The sequence below is a fragment of the Canis aureus genome, chromosome 9 (assembly GCF_053574225.1).
Source record: "Canis aureus isolate CA01 chromosome 9, VMU_Caureus_v.1.0, whole genome shotgun sequence".
Taxonomy (NCBI): domain Eukaryota; kingdom Metazoa; phylum Chordata; class Mammalia; order Carnivora; family Canidae; genus Canis; species Canis aureus.
In genome coordinates, this window is record NC_135619.1 from 46,516,359 (window position 1) to 46,537,761 (window position 21,403).

Genomic DNA, 21,403 nt, shown 5'->3' on the forward strand with positions numbered 1-21,403 from the left:
TGGTGTTTTCCTCCTAGGGGAGGCGGGTTCTGTTCTGGGGTAGAGGCAGCTTTGGGTCAAGGCTGGGAAGCCTGAGAAGGAGGGAGGGGATGGGGAATGGTGTTCTCAAGGAGATATGAGGACAGGGGGTCCCCACCACATGCTAGTGTTTGCTAAAAAGGGGAAGGGTAGGACAGGTGGAGGGAAGGATGAGGTGATTACAGATCAACCGTAAAAAGACAAATAACCCAACTTAAAAATGGGCAAAGGATTTGAATGGACATTTCTTCAAGGCAGATACACAAATGGCCAACAAGCACATGAAAAGGTGCTCAACATTATTCAGACTTCAGGGAAATGCAAGTCAAAATCCCAGTCAGATACCATTCGATACCTACAGGATGGCTGTAACCAAAGGATGGACAATATCCAGTGCGGGCGAGGATATGGAGAAGTAGGAGCCTTTTCACTCATCGCTGGTGAGAATGTAAAATGGTGCAGCCACTTTGGAAAACAGTCTGGTGGTTCCTCAAAAGTTTAAACATGGAGTTACCACATGACCCTTCCACGACTGGGTACATACCCAAGAGACATGGAAACATACTCCACACAAAAACTTGTACAGCAGTGTTCAGGGCAATATTATTCAGAATAGCCAAAATGTGGAAACAGCCCAAAGGTCTGTTGATATAGCCATACCATAGACTATTATTCAGCCATAAAAAGGAATAAAGTACTGATTTAATGTGGATGGAAACATTTCCGTAAGTGAAAGAATCCGATCAAAAAAGGCCACGTATTATATGATTCCATTGATACAAGATGTCCAGAATAAAACAAAGCCATAGAAATAGAAAAGAGATTAGTGGTTGTCAGGGGCTGGATTTCTTGTTGGGGTGAAGAAAGTATTCCGGAATTAGATAGGGGTGATGGGTGCATAATCTTGTGAATATACTGTAAGCCATCAAATTTGTATACTTTATCATTCATAGTGGTGAATTTTATCATATGTCAATTATGGCTTATGAAATTGCTATAAAAATGAATTATATCTCAGAATAAAAAAGTCTATAAAAAGGTGAAGGCGAGACCCCCACAGAGCTCTGTGAGAAACCATGGGTGGTCTCCCCTGCTCCGCCTCCTCCTGGCTTTCGCGGTCCTGAGACGAGTTGTGAACTGAGGACATAGTGAGGCTCCAACTGGCAGGCAAGAGGATTCTGAGGGTCAGCACAGAATGCGGGGAGAGAAGAGGCTCTGTCCTGGGTCCCTCCATAGAGGGAGAGCGAAGAGCGAGGGCTGACGGCGGTTGAGAGTTTTGATAGTTTTTTATACAACATAAGCTACCAACAACATCACTACCCACCCCTCCAAAAAAGAAAAAAACTAGTAAACCTAAATCTTCAGTAAAATGGACATTACCCACCAATGTTTTGGAGGTGGATTTGTGACTAGGAGGATGAAGGGAGTAGTGAATCTGACCTAGAAGCAGATGCGGCATGAGAGAGTGACACCCAGGTTGTATAGGGAAAGGAGTCCCGGCCCTCAAGCTTCCAGGAAGACTCGACTCAGACATGTACAAAGGTGGTTGGCAATTAATAAAACAACAATTCAAGCCAGCAACAGAAGAGTCACTTCAGGCAGCATATGATTCGGTGCCCCAGGAATTGTCTGGCCTGTACTTGGGAGGGCAGCTTAAGAGGAAGAAATCCTCAGCCTGCCTCAATCAGGCAGGGTTTCACTGAGGAGGTGAGATCCCAGCAGGGCTCAGCATGATGTGAGAGGAAGAGGCTGGGAGAGCACTGCGCCCGTGGGACCCAGGTAGAACCTTCCAGGAGCCTGGATGTGATGCTGCAGGACAGCTTGCCCGAACCCATGGTGTCCTACAAGAAGGGCCAGGTGCCCCAGGCCTCGGAGAGAACGTCTTCCCAGAGCAGGCAGCTAGGCCTTTCTTCACAGAGTCCCTGGCCTCACACCATCTCTCGTTCCTCGCCTAGGACCACACCCGTGTGGTGAGCCCCATCATTGATGTCATCAGTCTGGATAATTTTGCCTACCTCGCTGCCTCTGCTGACCTTCGTGGAGGTGCGTCCATCTCCTGGGGGAGGGGCTGTAGACTTGAAAGGGGCCGGGGTGGGCAGTCTAAAGCCTTGATGGGGTGCTCTTCTTCCCCGCTATGCCAGAGTGTCTAACACCACCCCCTTACCTCCAGAAAATGAAAAGGGATAGCGTCAAGCCGTCGGGTTCAGGACAAAGCCCTCTGGCACAATCAGGGACAGAGCCAAGCTAGTCTTTTGTCTTCCTCTCCGCACAAACCCTGACACATCCCTCCCAAATGCTGTCAGCCCAGGGAGCATGCCCACAAGTCCTGGCAGGAGGACATGATACGACAGTGTCTTGAATGAACCCCTGGTGTGTATGCCTGGAGGTGGTTCTGGCCCCAGGCTGGTAGCCACATATGGCTATTGGACTCTTAACATGTGACCAGTCTGAATTGAGATGTGCTGGAAGGGTCAACTACACACCAGGTTTCAAAGTCTTAGTATGAAAGACTGTAAAATACCTCATTGTTTTTTATATTGATTACATGTTGAAATGATAACATTTTGGTTATATTGCGTTAAAATATAGTGTTCAAATTAATGTTGTATGCTCTTACTTTCTGATATGGCTACTAGAAAAATTTAAATTACACATATGGCTTGCATTTCTGGCTTGCATCAGACTTCTTTTGGACAGCTCTGGTCCAGACTTTACAGCTGTGTTGTCCAATATAATAGCCATATTTGGCTATTTAAATTTTTTAAAGATTTTATTTATTTATTCATGAGAGACACAGAGAGAGAGGCAGAGACACAGGCAGAGGGAGAAGCAGGCTCCCTATGGGGAGCCTGTACAGGACTTGATCCCAGGACCCTGGAATCCCGCCCTGAGCCGAAGGTAGTTGCTCAACTACTGAGCCACCCAGGCGCCCCTGGCTATTTAAATTTAAATTAATTACAACTAAATAAAATTCAAATTCAGTTCCTTAAGTTGCACTAGCCACATTTCAAGTGCTCAATAACCCCACGTAGCTAGTGCCTACCATATTGAACAGTGCAGATAGAGAACATTTCCATCATTGCAGAAAGCTCTATTGGACAGGCTGCACTAGAGAATCTGTTGCTAGGAGCTAGTGGGCAGAGTGGTTTTCCTATTTGGGGCTCAGCCTTCCAAAAAATTGAAACAGCTATTACTTAGGTCTTAGAGTTGAATGGGATTCTGAAGGGAGCCAGGCATTTCTCCTGTGGGGAATCACCTCAGGGCCTTTGCACTTGCTGTCTCCCCCCTCCCCCCACCTGGACTTCCCTTTCCCCACTCCATAGATCAGTGCATCATTCAGGTCAAATGTGATCCCATTACAGAGACTTTCCTGACTACTCTTATAGAATGGGCACCTCTCTTCTTTATTTTTCTTTTAGCACTTTTCACCTTTGACTGGCAGATTATCCTCTTACTGATTTACCTTTGTAGTCTCTGTCCTACCCAGTAGATTGAAACTGTGAGGGCAGGGACCTGTCTCATTCTGAGTGAAGGAATGACCGCATGAATTGCCCATGCCCTCTGTGAGCTGGGCTCTGATCAAGAGAGACCGAGGGCAGTAGCTCTGCCCCCAAGCTCTGTCCTCACCCCACTCTATCCCTTAGGATTTGACTGGAGCCTACATTTCAAGTGGGAGCAGATTCCTCTGGAACAGAAGATTGCCCGGACCGATCCCACCAAGCCCATAAGGTCAGTGCTGCTGCAGGCTCTGCAGACACCCCTTCCTTCCCTGGGTTGGGGTCCTGGGAGGCCACTGGGGGGCCATCTCAGTTGCTGGTGCTCCTGAGATTGCACTAAGTGCTGACTTGGTTCTGGGCCCCAGGGACAGGGAAGACAGAGGCCAGGGAGCTGCCAAACATCCTGCCCCTGCAACTCTGCAAGCCAGGGATTCTGGGGGCAAGTGGCCCATCTGGAAGGGCTCCCAGCTTAACCAGCTTACACATGGCTTCATTCCTCTCCTTGCTCCCAGGACCCCTGTCATAGCTGGAGGAATCTTCGTGATTGACAAGTCCTGGTTTAACCACTTGGGAAAGTATGATGCCCAGATGGACATCTGGGGGGGTGAGAATTTTGGTAAGTTGGAAATAGCAATAGCAATTACAACAATAATGGGTAACCCTGCTCGAGCACCTTCTGTACATAAGACCCTATTCTATATGTGTAATTAATTCGTTTAATCCTCACAACTCCTGAGGTAAATACTATTATATCTCCATTTTACTGATAAAGAAACTGAGGTACAGAGAGGTTAAGTAATTAGTCCAGAGCCACACAGCTAGTAAACAGAGATTTAGGTGGCCAGGGGGAGTGTGTGGTCACATGGCTAGACATGTATGTGGAAAAATAAACTGTAACCAGGGCTGCAGCTTAAACACACGGCTGCTTCTCTTCCAGAAAAAGCCAGGGGTGGGGTGGGGGGTGCAGCAAAGTTTGGCTAAATGTCAGCAATGGGGGCAGACGGGCCTCGGTGCAAATCCTGGCCCTACCGCCCACTAGCTGTTAGGCCCTGGACAAGTTAAAGCCTCCCTCAGCCTCATGTCCTCAAGAGGCTGGCATAAGTACCAAATAAGAGAGGAGTTAAAATGCGTGGCGCACTGCTGGTGGCCGTTGTCATTACCTATGGCGCTAGAGGAGCCCTCTGGCTCCAGCAGGAAAGGCAAGAGCCCAGTGAGCCCCCAGGGTGGCCAGCGAGGTTCAGTTAGTTAAAGGCCCGATACAGAAGGAACATGGGACATGGATAACATAAGGGGGTCTACTGAAGACCCTATTCCCACAGTGTAGGCAAGCTACAGGGAGCCACAGGGACAGCTTAGTCCTAGGCTGGGCTGGTGACTGCTGCGAGGTGCAGCCACTCCTAGTTCTGAAGGATAGGGAGGGAGTGCCCTCTGACAGGAGCTGCGGTCTTGGGGCACCTGTAGGCAGCCCACAGAGCCCAGGCGGTGGGTGTTGGAGGATAAACACCCACCCTCATATTCCCCTCCTCCGACTCTGACTGACCCTGCCAGCCCGCAGGAGGGAAGCCCACAGTGCAGCCCACACAGCAAGAAGCAGGGTGAAGGATGGGGAACAATCCGGGGCTCTCCTGTTCTTTGCAGAGCCTTTTGTTTCCTTCTTCATCCTCACCAGTTTCCTTGTGAAGTAAATAGGGCTGGTGGTATCCCACCCATTTGACAGGTGGGAAAACTGAGGTCAACGCTGCCTTCCAGATTTCAATCGGGAAGGCCCATATCTGACAGGTTTATGTACTGCTCCTATGAGAGCCGCTGAAGTGTTGTGAGGTGTGATCAAAGCGAATTCTGTGTTTCTGGAAGGTGAGGAGCAACTCTTCCTTCTCTCTCCCCGATCGGGACACAGAGGAGCAGTGAGGCTTCTAATAGGTCATCCAGAGGCGCCTGGGTGGCTTAGTCAGTTAAGCACCTGCCTTTGGCTCAGGTCATGATCCTGGGTCCTGGGATCGAGCTCCACATTGCGCTCCCTGCTCAGAGGGGAGCCTGCTTCTCCCTCTGCCCTTCACCCTGCTCTCATGCTCTCTCTCTCTCTCTCAAATAGATGGATAAAATCTTTAAAAAAAAAATTGGTCTGATCCTAATTCAAAACCAACTGGAGTGGAATCAAGCGTGGAATGTTCTCCCCTTTGTAACTTACTCTTGGAAACCATTTGCAGACAGGCATTTGGAGAAATAAATTCTGGGAATTGGGGTGCACTGACTCTTCCATTCTGACCTCCTTTCACATGTCTTGGGCCCTTGTTTGTCCTCAGTCTCGGCCTCAAAGGAGCTTTGGTAAAGCAGGTTTCCCATAAAGACTCAGAGGTCTGGGAAACTAATAGTCTCTCCTACATCCAGGAGCCTTTTTCTTTTGTCTTTTTAGTCTTCTTTTTTTTTTTTTTTTTTTTTTTTTAAGGCTGATGATTGACAGAGAAACAAGTAAATGATCAAATGGCTAACTTCAAATTCTGCCTGAGGCAAGGGCTCCATGGTTGGGGAACTTGAAAGGTGAACCACAGAGTGGTTCTGGGAAGGGTTTTGTTTCTTAGAAGAAATTCAAAGAAATTTCTAGGCTAGCCATGGTGCTCAGATGTTTAGCTGCTGGGAGCAGTTTTGAGCCAAGAGAGCCCTGCTGCTAGTGGGTTTAGGCCTTTCATTTTTATTCTTTTGTTGAAGGAAGGGAGGTGCCCAGACTGAGACTCATTCCCGTGTCCTCTCAGAGAGCGGAACTCCGGCACCCCAGAGGCCACCGTATATGGAGGTGGCAAACATGAGAACCTTGGGATTCCCACTAGAGGTCCTTTTAAAAAGGTAGTCAGATTGTGGCAATCCTCTGCTCATGACCCTGCAAGGACTGTCACATCACTGCCATCAAAGCCCACAGTCCTCACACCATCTGCCCTGCCCCCACAGCATACCAGCAGCTCTGCCCACATTCTCCTGCCTCTCCCACTCAGCCTCACTCGGCCCCCCACCCCGCCACCCCCCGGCCACCAGCCCTGCCAGGCCTCCCTGTGGCCCCTGGAACTTGCCACCACTCCAGCCTGTACGTCTTTGCCCTGCTGGTCCTTCTGCCTGGAATGTTTCTCCCCAAAGAGCTGTGTGACTTGCTTCTTCACCTCCTTCAGGTCTTAGCTCAAATGTCCCCTTACGAGTGAGGACTTCGCAATCAGTCTGACTAAAACTCTAGCCCTCCCTGCTCCACTGGTGTTCTTCAGCCCCTACCTGCTTCGTCTGTCTCCACTGGACTTAATGCCGTCAGACAGACTACACATTTTACTCATTTTCTTGTCTACTTGCATTTTTGTTTCTTATCTTAGTGAGTTCCTGTCTCCCACCCATGAGTGTGGAAGGATTCTAGAACAGTGTATGACACATAAAATCGGGTACCCAATACAATTTTGCTGAATGAACTAAGGAGTCTGGTTTAAACAGTGCAGCTTGTTGGACAAAATGTGAACTTGACATTATAATTCTGCAACAGAGAGTTTGTGTGATCCTGGATAGGTTAACATGTTTGGGCTTCCCAGACCTGATTAAAAACATAGGAACAGGCTGGCTCAGTCTGTAGAGCATACGACTCTTAATCTCAGGGTTGTGAGTTTGAGCCCCACACTAGGCATGGAGCCTACTTAAAAAAGAATAAATAAATTTTAATATTTAATAAATGTAAAAGCAAGCAAAACCATATGAGGATGATAATACCAGCTTCACATGCTTGCTGTGAGAATTAGACTTGGGTTATAGAGCATGGCACATAGTAAGTGCTCAGTGCTCAGTAAAAGGGCAATGTTTACTGCTCCTTACTGTGTTGTGGGTGATGACTGTAACAGTATGGACGTAATGCGCTGGTGAGATGAAGTGACTTTCCTAGCATCACCAAGTTGGTCCAGCAGAAATGGAACTCCAGAATGCAGCTCTCTGTCTGTTGGCCGACCTAGGGAAACCCATCAATCTGGTTGATTGGCCAACCCTGATATGCCACATACCCAGCCCTGGCCCCTGGCCCACATCTGGAGTTGTCTGCTGTACATAGGCTGGCCAGAGATGGGCATTAGTCACTGCGGGGGTGGGAGTCGGCCCTGATGAGCTGCACCAGGTAAGAACCCCAAGGCCTAGCCAGGGACCATGAGTGTCCATACAGCCAACTGGGGAGTGGGAAGAGGGACCAAGGCTGGAACTCATGAGAAAATGGCCTTTTTTTAAGAAAATTCAAAACAGAACAAAAAACAAAGGTTGTGTATTTTCTGGGACAGGAAGGAGATGTTTTAATGTCATAGAGTGTCTATCCCACTGTAGGGTTAATATAAAACAGTAATCAGAAGAGATTAGGTTCAGCCAGCTGCTAAGGCGAGTCCTTGCCAGAAGTGATAATTGTTGAGTCAAGAAAAGAGTAGGCAGTTTGTGATGTCCCCCTTCCAGGAAGCAGAACAGCCCCTTGCACCTCTCAGCACTGAGGGACCACAGTTGCCCGCAGAAGCTCATTCAGCATCCCCACCACTATCAAAAGGAAACCAGTGGTAGCCTGTACATGGAGACCCCCTGCGCCAAGAGGGAGGTCTGGGACCAGAAAGACCTACTGGAGCAGTCTGTGGCCAGGCTGGTGGTCTGTTTTCCAGCCTCGTGGATGCCCAGAGCTGACTGACAAGCAAATGCATTCTTCCTTAACAATGTCTGGATGGGGCTTTCTAGTCAGAGGCTGGAAATGATGCCACATTTGATACAGTTTTCCTTCTCCTCATGGTCTTGGTGTTGCTTCAGAGCTTTCCCCACTGCTCTTCCAGGGCTCAGAGGCAGGCAGTGTATAGGGGGGTTGGCGTGTATGTGTGTGTGTGTGTGTGTTGTGGTGTCTGTGGGGTGGGGTATGTGGAAGGTGTGTGTGTGTGTGTGTGTGTGTGTGTTTGTGTATTGTGTCTGTGGGGTATGTGGAAGGGGTGTGTGTGTGTGTGTGTGTGTGTTTGTGTATTGGGGTATGTGTCTGTGGGATGTGGTATGTGGAAGGGATGTGTGTGTGGAAGAGGTGTATGTGTGGTATGTGTGTGAAGAGTGTGTGTGTAGTATCTGGGGTGTGTGGAAGGAGTGTGTGTGGAGGGGGTGTATGTGTGGCATATGTGGGGTGGGGTGTGTGTGAAGGGTCTGTGTGTATATATATGTGTGTGTGGTGTCTGGGGTGGGGTGTGTGTGGTTAGTGTGTGTTTGTGATATGTGTATATGTGGTATGTGTGGAAGGGCTGTGTGTGGTCTGTGTGATGGGGTATATATGAAGAGTGTATGTGTGTACGTGGTGTGTATGGAGGGGTGTGTGGGAGACAGGGTATGTGTGGGATGGGATGTGGGGGGTGTATGTAGGGGTGTGTGTGTGATGGGAGCAGGGTGTGCACGTGCATGTCAGGAACATGTACAAGGATGGGTACATCCTGTGTAAAAGGGCCCAGGAGCCCTGAGCCTGGCATGTGCCTCCAAGGAGACACCAGAAACAAGGGACACCTTCACTCAGCGGGGACTTGCTGGGGACTCATCCCTCCTGACGGCTGCCATCTCCTGCAGAGCTCTCCTTCAGGGTGTGGATGTGCGGTGGGAGCTTGGAGATCGTGCCCTGCAGCCGGGTGGGCCACGTCTTCAGGAAACGGCACCCCTACAACTTCCCTGAGGGCAATGCCCTCACCTATATCAGGTAGGTGCAAAGAGCACCAGGCTAGGAACCAGGACACTTAGGTCCTAGACCCCACCAGCCCTGTCAGTTACTCATGTGGCTTTGGGCAGGTACCCCCCCATTTCTGAGCTTCAGTTTCCCCATTTGTTCCCTCCAATTCTGGGATGCCAGGTGCTTTCAGGGGTGAAAGGATGACATTGAGAGTGTTGTCACCAGGCCTCCCTTGTCTTGACCATCTTTGTCCATAAGTGTCTTGGAAAACTGGCCCAATCATTAACTGGGGGCCACTCACCACTCACTGGGTCCTGGGTTCTGGTCATGAATGCCATGTCCTGAGCCTGACTTGCTCAGCATCTGCACATCCATGTCCCCAGTGACAGGGTGTGCTTGGACTGAGAGACCAGCTCTCCTGGTGGGGATGGAAGGGGAAGAGTGTCCTGAGCACGCCCTTTGAGGACAGTTCTTTGGCTCTATCAGGCCCATGTTTCCTTGTTTGCAGCAGTGGCTCCCTGGTCCAGCTAACCGAATGGCTTATTATTTTGGTTTTCTTCTCCCCGATACACACCCCAGTTTTTAATTTTTATTATTATAAAAGTAGTACATGTTCACTGTAAAATACAAGCTGTGCCAGTATATATTATATGGACCTACCTGTACATATATGTGTTTTTACTCTTTATATTGTATACAGAGGAAAAAACACAAGTTCTTTTTACCCAGTCTGACTCCTATCCAACTTGTCTCTTCAAAAGTAACCACAGTTACTAGATTTCTGGTCTATCATGTCAGGCCTTTTAACTCATTTTCATATATGTAGTTCATGTAGAGAGAAGCACATACACCGTAACTTTGCATTTTTGTATAAATGGGGTCATGCTCTGTGTTCTTTCTGCAGTGTGCTTTCTGCCCACACTAAATTATAGCCAACCTTCCATATCAGTACATCCTGACCACGGCATGTACCCCGTCATATAAAAGTAGGGGCCATTATTCTCCTATCAATGCACATTTAGGCTGTCACCTGTGTTTTATTAAACAAATATTTGGTACCTGTCCTTTTTGCCCACACGCAGGCATGTTGGCAGGAATAGATTCCTCAGGTGGAGTGTGAAGAGTATACGGACATGAATTGTTGGATGTTAACAAATCATACTCCTTGATACCACCCCAAATAGTGTTATTTTGCATACATTCCCAAGATGCGCATCACCCTGTATTGCACAGAGCTGATCTTGATCCTAACTCTGTCACCACACTGGTGACTTTATTTTGTTCCTTCCTCCCCTTTTAGGAATACCAAGCGCACTGCAGAGGTGTGGATGGATGAATACAAGCAGTATTACTACGAGGCCCGGCCCTCAGCCATCGGGAAGGCCTTTGGCAGGTGCGCCCCTCCACCAGCTGTTTGCTTCCCTCCACCCACGTTAGCACAACCATAGCAAAACATAAAATGGTCTGGACGCCAGGGAAGCACTCACAGTCTCCTTGGTGACTGAGGCCCTCCCTGCTGGGCTCTTGGGAGGGGGGGTTCTGATAGGATATGTGGCGTGAGACCGGGTCCTTGAGGCGCATGTAGCCTCTGTGGGGAGAAATAGCCAGAGAGGGCTCGGTGATGAGAAAGAGCCACCCATTCACAAGCTGCCTGCAGGAAAAAGGGTATGGGTGGGAGTACTCAGGGCTGGGCTCTCCGCAGAAAACACTTGGGGTTTTGCCGCCCCCCCCGCTGTTCAAAATACGTTGTTTTTTTTTTTTTTTTTTAAAGATTTTATTTATTTATTCGTGATAGTCACACAGAGAGAGACAGAGAGGCAGAGACACAGGCAGAGGGAGAAGCAGGCTCCATGCACCGGGAGCCCTACGTGGGATTCGATCCCGGGTCTCCAGGATCGCGCCCTGGGCCAAAGGCAGGCGCCAAACCGCTGCGCCACCCAGAGATCCCCTCAAAATACGTTTGTGATCAGTTAGCCTGTTTTCCTGTCCTGGACTGGCATGACTACAGTCTAGTTAAACATTTTCAAAATGTAGATTGGTTATGAAATCAATTTCATGGGTCGTGACCAGCATTAAAAAAAAAACGATAGAGAACACTCTAGATTGGTACAAGCAGAATATAAAGGAACAGTTGATTGTAATTAAGGCTAAGTATTGTTTGCTGAAATTTATTTCAGTTATACATGTATATGTGTGTAGCTATATATGCACACAGGAATACTTGATCACAATATAAGATATATTTCTTTTTTTTTAAAGATTTTATATATTTATTCATGAGACACAGAGAGAGAGGCAGAGACACAGGCAGAGGGAGAAGCAGGCTCCATGCAGGGCTCGATGTGAGACTTGATCCCAGGACTCTGGGATCATAATCTGAGTCAAAGGCAGATAGATGCTCAACCACTGAGCCACCCAGGCACCCTACTTCTTTTCGTGGAAAATTAACCTTTACTGAAGACCTCCCCTGTGCAAGGCTCTTAGGCACTCTTAATTCATTTGATTCTCCAAAAACCTTCTGAGATAGGTGGTCATATTTACTGGTGGAGAAAGGTCATCAGCCAGTGGCCATTTCCATCAGTGTAGCGGAGGATGCTGGGGAAGAGAAACTGTGGCATCCACGGCTACATCAGAGCGGTCTTGTTTGCCAAAATTCCTGAAAGATGTTTAAAGCATGCTTTTCTTGTTAGACCCTTTCTGCTAAAATTGGAATACCGGAAAGGAAAACTTAGAGCTCAGTAAGACTCTGCTCTCTGCAAAAGTAAGGACCAGCTAGTGATGTGCTGAGATCTCAAGAAGTGAGAAGCCAGAGCAAAGCGGGGCCCCAGCCAGCTCCCCTGATCCAGGAAAATAAGCAGGAATTTAAGGAAAGAAATCAGGAATGGCCAGGAGACCCAGGGTGACCTTGCAGGTCAGAGAAGGATTTATGGCAGGTGGCCACGGCTAGAGGGCAGGCTGGGGACAGCTCCTGGTTCTGCCCAACCTGGGGTGGGCAGAAAGAGAGGGCCAGCCTCCTGGGGCTTCCTCCCTGCACCCACTTGTCAAAGCCTGAGCCGTTCCTTCTCTTTCAGCGTGGCCACGCGGATTGAGCAGAGGAAGAAGATGAACTGCAAATCCTTCCGCTGGTACCTGGATAATGTCTACCCAGAGCTCACGTGAGTACAGCCCTCAGCTTGTGTGTCTTGGGGGACCCGCCCCCTGAGATCTCCCCAGCTTGGGCAGTCAGGCTCTTTCTAGTTGTCACTGTTCATCTTCACGTGAAGGCTCTGGGGGGAATGGGAAGGAGTTAAAAGTGAGAGGTGGTAGGAACCAAACTTTTAATGGACTGGGTTGTAGAGCCAGAAGCGGGTATTGTCCCCATAGGGAAACAACACTGCATTATGGAGCAAAAACCACAAAAGTAAAGATTCATTGCTTTTGACTCTGTTCTCTCCCTTCTGGGAGTTTATCCTAAGGAAAGAAAGCAAGCAAAGCAAAAGACTATCGACAAGATGTTCATTCAGCACAGGCTTCTCTGCTGCTGTGAAAAATCTGGAGATAACTAATAACAGGAGGTGGGCTTAGTGAATCCCAACGCGTGGATCCGAACAAATATTATCTGTCCATTAAGATTGCAATCATAGAGACGGAAAAGCCATGGGGAAACGTTTGCTTGACAAACTCTAAGGAGGATGCAAATGGTGTGTGCCCTGGAGCTGAGAAGCTGTATCTGAGTGTGTGTGTGCGTGTGTCAGCTCCTGGACTGGGGGTGAAGTTGTAAGGCTGGGGCAGGGCAGTGAGGATTCCTTTTTTCTCCTTTTAAAATCCTTTTCAGCCTCTTAACTACTTCCACATGGCTCATTTCCTCACCTCCTTCAGGTCTTGACTCAGATGTCCCCTTCTGAGGCGGGCCTTCCCCCCAAGCAGTCTCTGTTTGCAGAGCGCCTCCCTCCCCCAGCATCACCCGCTCATTCCACCCTTACCACCATCAGGGCCTATGTGGCCAGGTAATTTTGTTCTTGCCTCCCCACACGTGACAGTACATGTGTGAGGGTAGAGGTGTGGACCTGCTTTGTTTGCTGCTTGATCTCCAGCCCCTGGGACAGAGCCTGTCACAAAACGGACACTCGATAAATATTTTTGAGTGAATAAATTGCATAGTCAATAAGCCTCAATAGTAATAACTTGGAAATTAGCATTCTCCTTTCTATAGCTGTCACCTCGGGGAACGGATTATTTCATAACTGCCAGTTTTCTCCCAAGGATGGTGCTGCGGCTTTCCAGAACACTCACCCCTCAGAGCCTGCATGTCCTCGAAGAAGGCAGATCTTTGTTTTTTGAGAGCAGATTTGATTTTTGGAAAAGAGCCATAGTTAGGTTGTCACCAAATCCAGTGAACCAGGCAATTACCCCCAGATAAGGTGATCCTGGGTCCCATCTAGAGTATGACAAGGAATGGAACAGGTATCGAGAATAAACTGATTCTGGGAGCAAATTTCAAGGAATTCCGAGACAATGTGAGCAACAGCAGCATCCTTGAAAAGAGTTGGCAGCCTGGCTAAGCCAGATCCCCACACAATGGCTGTGGAGGGGAGAATGTTGATTTAGAAAAGTATAATAAATGAACCACTTTCTCCAGTGGCCACTTTTAAGGGGATGGTTTCATTCAGACATGTCATTTCTGAGGAAAAAAAACAGTCATTCCTTTATATCTGTCAGAGTTTAGACAACACTGGGAAGGAGCCATGGGCTCTAGACCTCAGGCCGGAGCTGGGAAGCCTGTGGGACTCATCAGGGAGGACTGGGAACGTTACCTTTCTGTTCCACACCCAGTCCCCACACACGGTGTCCCATGTCCTCCCCTGAGAACCAAGAGGAAAAAGTGCTTTGTAACTTTCAGAAACTTGGATCCATCACAAGACAGGAGAGTGGATGAAACCAGCTCTGTTAAATGAAGAGGATGAGTCATCTTCTGTTTGTTCTGGCACTGTGGGAAGTTTTAAAATATGTTTTTTGTTTTTTTTTTTTGTCGGTAAGATAGAAACAGCAGACCTCATTCCTGTCCAGGTTACTCGTCCCTGGTCTGCTCTTCAAGGTCAGCCTCAGTTCTCAGGGTGCCCAGCGAGGAGTGCCTCTAGTTGTTGGTTAGGAAGGACATCTGGATGCCAAACTGATACCAACTTTCCCCCAAACAGGGAATCCTAACAGTTGGCCCACACTTGCAGATGGTCGGTAGAGAGACAAAGGAGGCGAAGGGAAAGGCCTCTGCTTTCCTAGGCCTGCCTACAATCCCACCACAGCTCTGCCCCCATCAGACCGGAGTCCAGCGGCTGCCCTCAGCCGCTGCTCCTTTATTACTTTTATTAGGATGGTCAGGAACGGTAGTGCAAGCTGTGCATGTCACATTTGCAAGGGCGCTAGCCGGACAGTGGATATTGTACATTTATTATAACAGTTCCTGGCAGATGGCGATAAAAGTCTTCGGCAAAACCAGTATAATCTGACAGTTTTCTAACAGATGGAAGTGAAATGTCTCGAGGAGGGGATGCTTTTGCTATTTCTACAAAGGCATCATAAGGGCTCATGGCAGCCCAGCTGGGAGGAGGCCCACAGGGAGGGAAGCAGCTGCAGATGTAGCCAGGAAGCCGAGGAAGGGTGGTGGAGATGACCATCACAGTGGCCCCAGGGTTGCTGCCACATGGACACCCCTGGAGCTACATCGGGTTTGGAGATTGTTGCCCACACCCCAGGTTTGGGCATTGGTGGGCAGGCCTCCATGGACAGCACCCACCTCAGCTCTGAAAGCTGATCCCCCTATACATGTCCCTGAGGACAGGGGCAAGGAGAAGAACGCAGAAGGATCTGGAACAGCTTGGGCTCTGAGCGGGTCTGGGGGGAGGGGTCTCAGCAGGCATCTCACCTCCATAGAGAGGGCAGTAGAATATGTCCCTGGATGAAACAGAGGGTGGGATATCTTTGCACCCCAGCACCTTTGCCCTGGTAGAAGTTGTGAATTCAAACCCTGATCGGATGGGCAATGCAAATCAATCCGGTGGGCAGCAGTGAGACACTAGGGAGTTGTGGGGACCATGGCAAACAGGGATGCAAAAGCCCATCCCCCCGGGGCAGCCACTACTCACGATGGACCAACCATGTGTTAGTATGTCAAGAGCCTCGCTGGAATGCAAGCTCAGTGTGGCCTGATCTTTCTGTTTTCTCAAGAGAAGTTGGGTTCAGATTTCTTTGTGTAACCATCAGATTTTTAGTATTACCAATTAATTAAAAGCAACAACCACCACACTCTGTAGGTCGGACAAAATGTTTTTGGGACCATATTCAGCTTGGGGACCAGCAGTTTTTCAACCTGTGGTCTAGAATTATGCAAACTCTCAAGAGGGGCCTGGAGAGTGCACACTCCTGCCAGGAGTGTGCAAGAGGAAAGTCAAAGTATCTTCCCGAGGCTCTGTGGGAGGGGGTCATGGTTTGGGGCTTTCGGGAGCTTCCATCCAGCCCTGAGGAAGGAAGACCTGGTTTGGTTGAGATCTTGCAAGTGTCGACAGCAAAGAATGCCAAAAGTCTCATGATGCCCACCTCCCCAGCCCACCTGGGTTCTCTTTGGATAGAGGTAACAAGAGGTGGTTAAGATTAGGGATATGGCCAGACTCTAAGCCCTCCTGGTTCCCTGTCACCTCCGGGGGCCATAATCCAAGAGCATATATGACCAGGTGGGACCAGCAGCCTCCTTAACTTCATTATCCAGAGTAAGACAATGTGTCGTGTGTGTGTGTGTGTGTGTGTGTGTGTGTGTGTGTGAGAGAGAGAGAGAGAGAGAGAGAGAAAGATGTGTGTTTAAGCATATTTTCCTGCACGTATAAATTTTTAAATAATATAATATTTTGAAACACATCTGTTTTATTTGACAGTATGTTATAAACCTTTTCCATGCTATCAGATACTCATTTGGAGTCATTTTTTAATGGCTATGCAGTTTTCCATCTTACAGATGAATCAGAATTTATTTAGCCTGTCCTCTATTGTTGATATCTACGTTTTCAGTATAACCAATCACTCTGAGATGCATGTCTTTTAAATTAAATCTCTGCAAACATCCAGAATTATTGCTGCATGATAATAACTTTCCAGAAGTAGGATTGAGGTTGTTAGGCCAAAGGTATGCACATAATTTTTTGTGTGTTTTTTATTATTGAAATACAACTGACATCATCATGTTGTATTCATTTCGGGTGTATAACATAGTGATTCAACAATCCTATTCATTCTGCAATGCTCCCCACAATGAGTATAGTCACCACCTGTCACCATACGACATTATTACAGTATTATTAACTATATTCCCTGTGCTGGACTTTTCATCTCTGTGGCTTATTTCATAACTGGAAGTTTGTACCTCTTAAGCCCCTTTATCTATGTGTGCACATTTTTAAGGCTTTTGAAACACAATGAATGCCCTCCAGAACTGTTGGGCCAGTTTATGCTCTTACCCGTAGGGTATGAGAAGATCCGATCCCATAGCTATTGCCAATACTGGGAATCGGTATTGATTGGTGTTGATATAATTGTGTATATAAATGATAGATTTTATATAAATAAATATGTAGAAATAATACACATTTATTACATATTATATTTATGCACATGTATATGGTAAACAAACAGTGGTGATGCTCTAATATGTATTTCTTTAATCATTAGTGCGATTGAACACATTTTTTTTTTTTGAACACATTTTCATGTTTGTGGGTTTTAAATTGCCTCTCCAAAGTGAGCTCTTCCCTGTCATTTTGAGATCACATATTGAGTTCGTATTTGGGCCCCAGTGTCTCAAGTTTTCTTCTTTCTGGACTAGGGAGCCCTGGGTCTGAGCTGTCTTCCCAGGGTCCTCCCAGTCATGGCTTCCAGGGTAGGAAGTTCTCACAGCTGCTCAGACCTAGTGGGGCAAGGCTTAGTCTTCCCAGAAGCATCCCTCTCCTTCCCGTCCTCTGCCCTCCTGCCCCTGCTGGCTAGGGCAAGGCCCCTTCCCCTGAGACCGAGCCCAAGAGCATGGTGCCTGGGGAGCTGGAGCACCACCTCTGGCTGAGGGGTGAGCAAGCCTGGAGAGGACAGAGGACAAGCCTGACTGCTCCCTTTTCTCTCAGAGTCCCGGTGAAGGAAGTGCTCCCTGGCATCATTAAGCAGGGGGTTAATTGCTTAGAATCCCAGGGCCAGGACTCAGCTGGGAACTTCCTGCTTGGAATGGGGATCTGCAGAGGGTCTGCCAAGAACCCCCCAGCACCCCAGGTAAGCTGCTTACTGCCTCAAGGTCAGGATCAGGAAGGGGAAAGGAGCCAGAGTCATTGTCCAGGAGTGGGGTGGGGGGCTTCCCTCTGCTCATTCTCATTTTCTCTCTGCCTACACCGTCCACAAACCTACTTTCCCAGGGACCCGGCATGCTCTCCCCTCACATGGCTCCTTGGGTCTGCTTCTGCCATTCCCATCCCTTTTACCCACTTGTCATACAGTTGCCCTCTGTGCACCACCCACTTCTCCTTACCAAGGAAGAAATGCTACCCACACAGCACCCAGTTCTCTCCTGGGATGCAGCTATGGTCAGCGTGTACCATGGGCAGCAGGGCAGCCAGGACTGCTGTGTGCACATACGTGTGCCACATACAAGTGTTGGTGTGCCCATGTCAAACTGCTCCCCTGGTCCCACGGCCTGTCTCTCTCCCTATCCCCCCAGCAGAGCATCCCTTGGTACACCCCTGATTGCCCTCTGGCCAACTCCAGCTAAACTCCCTGCCAATACTTTTTATCACGAAAACTTTCAAACATGTAGAAAAGTTGAAAGGACTATATGGTGAATACCCATATACTCTTATTATTTGTAGAAAATTCTACCAAAATACACAGTGTTTGTTTTATCCCCTATTACCTACCTGCCCATCCATCACTGTACACTTTGACTCGGCCTTTCATGTCCCTGTTTTATAGGCATGGCTGTTCAGTGACCATCTCATCCAGCAGCAGGGGAAGTGCCTGACTGCCACCTCCACCTCCATCACCCCAGGATCCCTGGTCATACTGCAGGTGTGCAACCCGAGAGAAGGCAGGCAGGTAAGCCTCCTCACCCCCAGGGATGTGCAGGGTAGGTGGCAGCTTCTGGCAAGGGAGCCCTGGATTGAAACAGATGGACTCAAATAAGCCCTCCAGAGTGAGGATCACTCCAAGTGAGCATCCAGATCAAGTCTATTGTATTCATGAAGAAACACTTCTTTTTTTTTAAGATTTTATTTATTTATTCATGAAAATACACAGAGAAGAGAGAGAGAGAGGCAAAGACACAGGCAGAGGGAGAAGCAGGCTCCATCCAGGGAGCCCGACTTCGGACCCCATCCCGGGTCTCCAGGATCACACCCTGGGCTGAAGGTGGCGCTAAACCGCTGAACCACCCAGGCTTCCCTTTTTTTTTTTTTTTTTTAAGATTTTATTTATTTATTCATGAGAGACACAGAGAGAGCAAGAGGCAGAGACACAGGCAGAGGGAGAAGCAGGCTCCATGCAGGGAGCCTGATGTGAGACTTGATCCGGGATTTCAGTATCATACCCTGGGTCGAAAGCAGGTGCTAAACCACTGAGCCACTCAGGGATCCCCAAGAAACACTTATTTAAGTAAATATTTGTTGAATGTCCATCCTGCCAGCCTTGTTCCACTAGGGCAAGGACTGTCAGTCTTGTGTCCCTACAATACTGCATCCCTATCCCCTGACAACCGCCACAGCCAAACTCGTGTTGGCTTTTACCAAGAGCCCATGCTAGGAATTTTACATAGATTGTCTCATCTTATCCTTGTGCCACCCAGGGATTTGGGCCCTAGTACCATCCCCATCTTAGAGGTGAGTAAACCGAGGCTTGCTGATTTTAAGAAGCAGGTGTCAGATGAAACATAGTTGGGAAGGGGTGAAGATGAGATTCAAACCCAGGTCAGTGTGACCCCTAAGCCCAGAGTATTAACCAGGAACACAGTAGGTGCTCGATAAGTATTTCTTGATTGTGGCTGCTGGGAAACTGAGACCCAAATACACCGATTTCCAAGCTGACATGACAGCCTCACATGAGCACTGCCTTTTCCATTTGTCAAACACTCAGCCATCCTGTCTCCATGAATCCTGGGAGACAGGCCAGGCCCACCTGTCAAGAAATAAACTGATGTTCCAAGAAATGACATCACTTGCTCAGGATACACAGCAGCCCTGGGAGTCAGCCCAGCTCCCTCCCTGGCTGGGAAAGAGCCCCTCTGCCTGAGGAATGGGGACACAAAGGCCAGAGGTCTGCTCCAGCCTTCCACTGCCCACCCCGGTAGCCCTTCCTGTGCCTGAGCCTGGCCAGCCAGAGGGATGTGCAGGGGCCAGGAGGGCGCCTGGCTCTCAGACTTGGCCTGCAGGGTTTCCTCCCACCCTTTTCCTGTTTGCCTGGGGCAGCCCTTTCTGTAGAGATGCCCGGCAATTTGTTATGCCCTCTGGAAAAGCAGCCAGATCCTCTCCCTCCAGCCTGTGTGTGTGTGTGTGTGTGTGTGTGTGTGTGTGTGTGTGAATTGTGTGCCATGATCTGCTCACTGGGCCTGCTGGACAGTTCTGAGGGGCTTCTGATGGGCAGAGGAAGTCTGTCCTGCCCCCTCAGGCTGCCTGCCGTGTGCCCCTGCCCTGCTGTGAGGGATGGCCTCAGGCTCTCCTTCACTGGGGGCAGCAGACCTCTCTAAGGGTCAGGCTTTGAGCCCCCTCCCATCCCTGCTTGCCGAGGCCAAGCTAGGAAGTAGTTCCTGGGGCAGCCACCACTCAAATAATTCTCTGGAGCTGAAATATCCATCCCCCTCTATGCTGACCTACCTCCACCTACTCTGCTCCTGCAAGTCCTCCAGGCCCCAAGCAGCATCCTAGGTCCCAGGGCCTCTCCTCCAAGAGGATAAGATGAGCAGGTCTCCCACTGCCAGTGTCTTCTCGAAGCTAGGCCTCCTTTCTTGGTCCCCCTTTGGCTTCCAAGGCCACTGGGCATCATGTATCCGAGAGGCTCTGTGTCCTTGAGCCAGTGCGATGGAGTCAGCAGACCCCAGCCCGGCCACCTCTCACCTCTCGGAGCCTCGGGCTCCTCCCTGCCCGCCTTGCAAGGCCCCTGCTTGAAGGGAGGCTGACGAGACAGGAGAGTGCCATGAGGGACACTGTTTGACCAGGCCCAGGACAGAGGGCCAGGAGAGTGCCCGATGGCATGGGTAGGAAGTGGGAATCCTGCAGTTTGGAGAGCACCTCCAGGGATTGGGCCCTTCATTCATCTGCGCATTCACCCTTCATAAATAACACCGGGCTGGGTACCTGCCTGTGCTAGGGAGCGTGCAGCTCATGTTGGCCCCAAGGCAAAACAGAGGACATGCCCCAGCAATGCCCAGGAGGGGAGAACATGGCCAGCCCCTCCCAGGAGGTCAGGGACAAGAAGAGCACAAAGCAACAGGATGCTGTGAGTTTCAGAGGGACCAAGGCCCTCCTACCCACTGCTCTAACTTTTAAGCCAAGGGCCCCTCTCTGCTGGGGCCATATGGGCACCCCACAGGCCCACATTCCCAAGAGAAGTCTGCAGCTCCCCACATCCCTCCTGGGTGCACCTCCCAGGCCAGTTCCCTCCTCTGCCAGCCCAACCCCTGCAGACCTAGGCCTGGCCCCACAGCTGGGTGCAGCTCAGCCCCTTTGCAGGCATTCCAGCAAGCACATGGCCCCACTTTCTCCAAGTGGGGGGTCGAGGGGGCTCCATGCATCAGTCTGAGCACTCCCCACTAACTGTGGGGAACAGCAGAGACACAAGGAGAGGAAAGATGGACAAACAGATCTCTCTCACTATTTATTCTTTCCTGAGCCTTGCAGCCTGGGCCGGCCTCTCACCCTTTCTCTGGAGTGTTCCAAAGGACACCCTGTCCTTCCCCCAGCACCTCCAGATGTTCTGCAGGAACATGTCTTTTCCCCTTTGTCAAGCCTGGAGAAGGGGAGATCCAGGAGGGGATTGTAACAGGGACTCCAGGCCTCCCACCATCCTACTGGCCTTACCCCTCATCACTGCAGACATGGGGGCCAGTTCCCATTTAGGGCTGTCGGTCACCTGACACACAGGTACAGCCAACAGGGAGGGGTGGGGTGTGCTGCAGGGGTGGGTACACTGTCTGGGGCAGGACCTTGGTAAACGGAGAGCAAGAGCA

General features: G+C 49.4%; 1 protein-coding gene across 2 annotated transcripts in view; it reads left to right on the plus strand.

Moving 5' to 3' along the window:
- GALNT16 (polypeptide N-acetylgalactosaminyltransferase 16) overlaps positions 1-21,403 on the plus strand; it is a 93,904-nt gene that overhangs the window by 69,957 nt on the left and 2,544 nt on the right. For both annotated transcript variants that reach the window (XM_077909767.1, XM_077909766.1), the window contains 8 exons: positions 1,974-2,061; positions 3,663-3,747; positions 4,028-4,131; positions 9,093-9,219; positions 10,490-10,582; positions 12,261-12,344; positions 17,325-17,466; positions 18,160-18,282. In XM_077909767.1, coding sequence (XP_077765893.1) covers positions 1,974-2,061; positions 3,663-3,747; positions 4,028-4,131; positions 9,093-9,219; positions 10,490-10,582; positions 12,261-12,344; positions 17,325-17,466; positions 18,160-18,282 — 846 coding nt within the window. The remainder of the gene's footprint in view (positions 1-1,973; positions 2,062-3,662; positions 3,748-4,027; positions 4,132-9,092; positions 9,220-10,489; positions 10,583-12,260; positions 12,345-17,324; positions 17,467-18,159; positions 18,283-21,403) is intronic.